The 5,303-nt window shown below is 33.8% G+C and overlaps 1 protein-coding gene across 1 annotated transcript; it reads left to right on the plus strand.

The window, feature by feature from the left end:
• The first annotated feature begins 637 nt into the window (after positions 1 to 637).
• On the plus strand, positions 638 to 1,282 carry LOC116114968 (secreted RxLR effector protein 161-like). Its single transcript, XM_031401103.1, has one exon. It carries the CDS (start codon positions 638 to 640, stop codon positions 1,280 to 1,282), a length of 645 nt encoding a protein of 214 aa, XP_031256963.1.
• Positions 1,283 to 5,303: the final 4,021 nt, after the last annotated feature.

The following is a 5,303-nucleotide window of genomic DNA, read 5'->3' on the forward strand; positions in this document are numbered from 1 at the left end:
TAAGACAAAGAAAGACTCATAAGGCAACATAGAGAGATACAAGGCGAGACTTGTTGCTAAGGGATTCACTCAAAAGGAAGGAATTGACTATACATAGACTTTTTCTCCTGTATCTAAGAAAGATTCCTTACGCATCATATTGGCATTAGTAGCCCATTTTGACCTTGAGTTGTAACAAATGGACGTAAAAACAACATTTCTCAATGGAGACCTAGAGGAGGAGGTTTATATGAAACAACCTAAAGGATTTTCCTTTAGTGATGGTGAGCACTTGGTTTGTAAGCTCAAGAAATCTATATACAGTCTAAAACAAACATGCCGCCAATGGTATTTTAAATTCCATGGGGTAATTACTTCATTCGGTTTTGTTGAAAACCCCATGGATCAATGTATATACCTGAAGGTTAGTGGGAGTAAGATATCCTTTCTTATTTTATATGTAGATGATGTTTTGCTTGTAACCAATGATAAGGGTTTGCTACATGAGGTAAAACAATTCCTCTCTAAAAATTTTGATATGAAGGATATGGGTGAGGCATCTTATGTCATTGGCATCAAGATCCATAGAGACAGATTACGAGGTATCTTGGATCTATCTCATGAAACCTATATCGATAAGGTTTTAGAGAGATTTCGGATGAAAGATTGTTCACCAAGTGTGGCTCCCGTTGTCAAGGGTGATAAGTTCAATTTGAACCAATGCCCAAATAACGATTTTGAAAGGGAACAAATGCACAACATTCCATATGCTTCTACTATCGAAAGCCTAATGTATGCTCAGGTCTGTACAAGGCCTGACATTGCATTTGTTGTTGGAATGTTGGGACAATATCAAAGTAATCCAGGTATAGACCATTGGAAAGCTGCAAAGAAAATGATGAGGTACCTTCAAGGAACCAAAAACTACATGCTTATGAATAGACAGACGGACAATATGGAAGTAATCTCTTATTCAGATTCAGACTTTGCTGGTTGTGTTGATTCACGCAAATCAACATCAGGATATGTTTTCATAATGGCTGGTAGAGCTGTATCTTGGAGAAGTGTCAAGCAGTCCTTGACTGCTACTTCCACTATGGAAGCTGAGTTCGTTTCTTGTTTTGAGGCTACTTCACATGGTGTATGGTTAAAGAGTTTCATAGCTGGACTTAAAATTATGGATTCTATTTCTAAACCATTGAGAATATACTGCGATAATTCAACTGCTATCTTTATGGCTAAGAACAACAAAAGTGGAAGTCGAAGTAAACACATTGACATTAAGTACTTAGCCATAAGATAGCGTATTAAGGAAAAGAAAGTGGTCATTGAGCACATAATGATTGCTGATCCTTTGACCAAAGGAATGCCACCATTGAAATTCAAGGATCATGTAGAAAAAATGGGACTTAATTCCACTATGTAGTTCTATATACAATGTTTCAATAAAACTCTTATTTACTGTGATGTTTTCTCATATTCATGTGCACCTTAATTTCATTTGAGAAAATTCATCTGTAGGACCAAGAATAAACATTGGGTTTATTCATTAAGTAAGGTTGTCATATATAAAGTAAACTTGAAGAATCAAATGCATTGTAATACATGGAAGATAATACTCGTTTTTTTTTTTTTTTTTTTTTTGAGGACTTGTCGCCATGATTCTTGTATTTGTTTCTTAATGAAAAAATGGTTAAAAATGTGGACCAAGTGGGAGAATGTAAAACTTACATTACTCATGTAACGTTGATAATTGATTTTCATTAAATATAAATCAGTTTTAAATATTAATGGTCCACATTTATTGCTTCAGTTTTTCAAACGTTTTTTGTTTAACCATTGATTGAGATTTATGGCAACCATTAAGCAATGTCATTAAGAGATTGATGGAAGCTTGGCTATATATAATGGTTCGGTCCCTAAGCTCAAGTATTCAACTAAAACAAAATACACCATCAATATTAGAGTGTCTTGAGAGCTTAGAATAGTCAAAATACAACTTCAATGGCTGGAGGTAATCCTTGATTCTTAGTTTATAGTCTAAGAACATTGTATTCTTTGTATTTCTGTTTAGATTGCAAATAGACCTGGCAAGACGGCTGGGTGGGCTGTGTACGGGTCGGGTCTTCATGGGTATGGGCCAAACGGGTACAGGTCCAATACGGGTCGAATTATACGGGTCTAAAATATTAGACCCGTACCCTGCCCTATACGGGTACGGGTGGACCTGCGGATACCCGTTTTTTCTCTCTCCAAGTTTTAATTTTTACAGTTTCACCTCTAATAGTTTTCAATTATGACAGTTACACCCCCAAAATTCTTGCAGTTTTAATTTTTTAGATTTACACCCCCTATATCAACAACTCTAAATTCAATTCAATTTAGAATATAAATAGATAGGAACCAAAATAAGCAAATAACACATAAACAAACAATAAAATATAATACAAAACTACAAATACCAACCAAAATAAACAAATACATAATCACTAATACACAATCACACATAAACAAACAAAATAAGTTAATAAACTATAAATACCAACAAAAATAAACAAATACATAATCCAATATTCAACAAAAAACATTCTTAGGGTAGCAAATGTTCATCCCACAGTGGGGGTGATAGAGTCTCTTGATTCCACAGTCCCGAGATTAGTTAATGGCACATCAAGATCATCATCCGAATCATCATTCACCTCATCATCTATAAAACAATGATCAACTATAAATATTAATAAATGTAAATAATAAAATATATGAAATATTATGTTAACATGTTACCTGTAAACTCATATCCATATAGCCAAGTTCAAGTGCATATCAAACATTCTGCATTTTTTGGTCGAAGTGAGCTTCGATATTTGTTGAGCACTTTACTGCCACTACTAAAAGCGGACTCCGAGGCAACGGATGTTATTGGTATTTCCATGATATCACGAGCCATCATGGTAAGTACTGGATAACGATCATGATTGTTCTTCCAATGATCGAGGATATCCAAATTCTGATATTTGACACGATCAAACCTCATCTCTTCCAAATAAAGATCTAATTCGGATTTCTTAGTGGAAATGAAAACACTCTCATAGTTGTCAGAATCCTGCATCATTTAAACAGTTAAGTGTCAAAAGTAAAAATTAAACAATAAACAATACTTTATTTATCATAATAATATAAAAACTAAAAAGTATAGTGACTTACAGAAGAATGATGTACACGCCTACTAGAAGTAGAATTGCTCGCAGGAGAAACAACTGAAGGTGAGGCAGGAACTTCTTTAGAACATTTAGCCTCATCAGCTTGAAAAAGATTTTGCAAGTTATTCTTAACAACCTCCAACTTCCGTGTGGCAGTGGTTGAATCATAAACTTTGTTGAAAGCATACTCCACAAACTGAAACTTGAGACGTGAGTCAAGAATAGTTGCAATCGTCAACACAAAACTATAAGAATCCCAATATTTTGTAAATTTTGGGATCATTTGTTCCGCCATGCTCCTAACAACTTCATCCTCACTCATCCTCTCTTTAATTAAACGTAATTGAATTTCCCACACACATTTCAGGTACAAGTTTGCTGTAGGATATTTAGAACCCGAGAATAAAGTCGTAATATCATAAAATGGTTCCAAGAACTTGCATATCCTCACCCCCTATCCCATTAATCATATGATGGACAAAATTTATAACTAAGATCTATTGTTGATAAAGCCACAAACACAAGAAGAAATATTAACGCCGTTTCAAGCATTAAAAATGTCGAATTCCATCTAGTGGAAACATCAAATCTCAACCCCATTGAGCTTTTCACTCCCATTTGTATAGCAAGTTCTCCAAACTTGATTCTTCTAGCCTCATTTGCTTATATTTCACACTATCTCGAATCTTATTTAAAGCGACACTAGTAGCTTTTAACCCTTCTTGAACAATAAGATTCAAGATATGTGCAGAACATCGCACATGAAAAAATTCACCTCTACATAACAAAGCATTCTGCACACAAAGCTGGTTCCTCAAGATATCCTCCATCCTATCATTACTACTTACATTATCCAAAGTAATTAAGAAAACTTTCTTTTCAATTCCCCACTCTTACAAGAAATTCATAATATTATCTGCCAAAACAACCCCTGAGTGTGGAGGAGGAATATGGCAAAAATTCAGTATTTTACTTTGTAGTTCCCAATCCTCATCTATATAATGAGTTGTCAAAGAAATATATCCCTCAGTTGTACCAGAAGTCCAAACATCAGAAGTTAAGCATATTCTACTAGTAAGCCTCCCTAATTCAAGCTTGGTTTTTTTCTTCATCCTTTCATATATTTTTAAGTAATCCACCTTAGCGGTGTTCCTAGAATAATGCATAAGCTCCTTACACACATACAAAAAGACTCTCCTAGTTCCTTGATTCTCCACATATGAATATGGATAGTTATGTTGAATAATTGATAAGGCCATATATTCACGACAAGTCTCTTGACTAATCTTTCTACTTTGCAACCTATGATCATGATCAATCAATAACTGCCCTACATCATGGTTGGCACGTTTTGGACAATTTCCCATATGAAGCTTCAAATTTTTAGTCCCATGTGTGACACTACCATATGCATAAGATTTATTGCATGTCTTACACCTAATCCTCTCATTCTTATTCTCATCAATATATGTCTCAAAATAATTCCAAACTTCTGATGTTTTACGTTTATTTCTAAAACTAATTGTAGGAATACTAGAATTAGAAGGAGGTGACATTACCCTAGAAGCATCGTCACTTGCTCTCACGTTAACCATATCTGTATCTATAGTTTCAAAATCCGCTATGTCAATGCTTGAGACTACAAAAAAAAAAAATACATATATATATATATTAGGTCTCTCACACACACTCAAAGGATAATACAATAAAATAAAGAAACAAACATCAAGGACACCATAACCAGAATAAAATTAATATAAACTAACATTTATATCAGCATGCATTATCAATAGTTAACACTTGTTTCAACAACCGATTCAATTATCAAGTATTTATATTAATCTAAATCTATGCAAAAATGATTGGGAAAAGAAAGAGAGAATATATGTTTCTCTATGCAAAAATCTATTCAAGTTAGTAACTACTACATGCGTGTCTATATATATGTTTCTATTTGCTGAACTTTGATAATGGAGCATGATTTCAGGGAAATGCCAAAGAGCTTTTTAATTGATGATTAACTATATGTTAAGTGATAATGGAGCATGATTTGGGGGAAATGCCAAAGAGCTTTTTAATTGATGATTAACTATATATTAATTGATAATGGAAATAATTCCTTTT

Source organism: Pistacia vera, unplaced genomic scaffold, assembly GCF_008641045.1.
Source record: "Pistacia vera cultivar Batoury unplaced genomic scaffold, PisVer_v2 Contig729, whole genome shotgun sequence".
In the NCBI taxonomy this organism is placed as follows: Eukaryota; Viridiplantae; Streptophyta; class Magnoliopsida; order Sapindales; family Anacardiaceae; genus Pistacia; species Pistacia vera.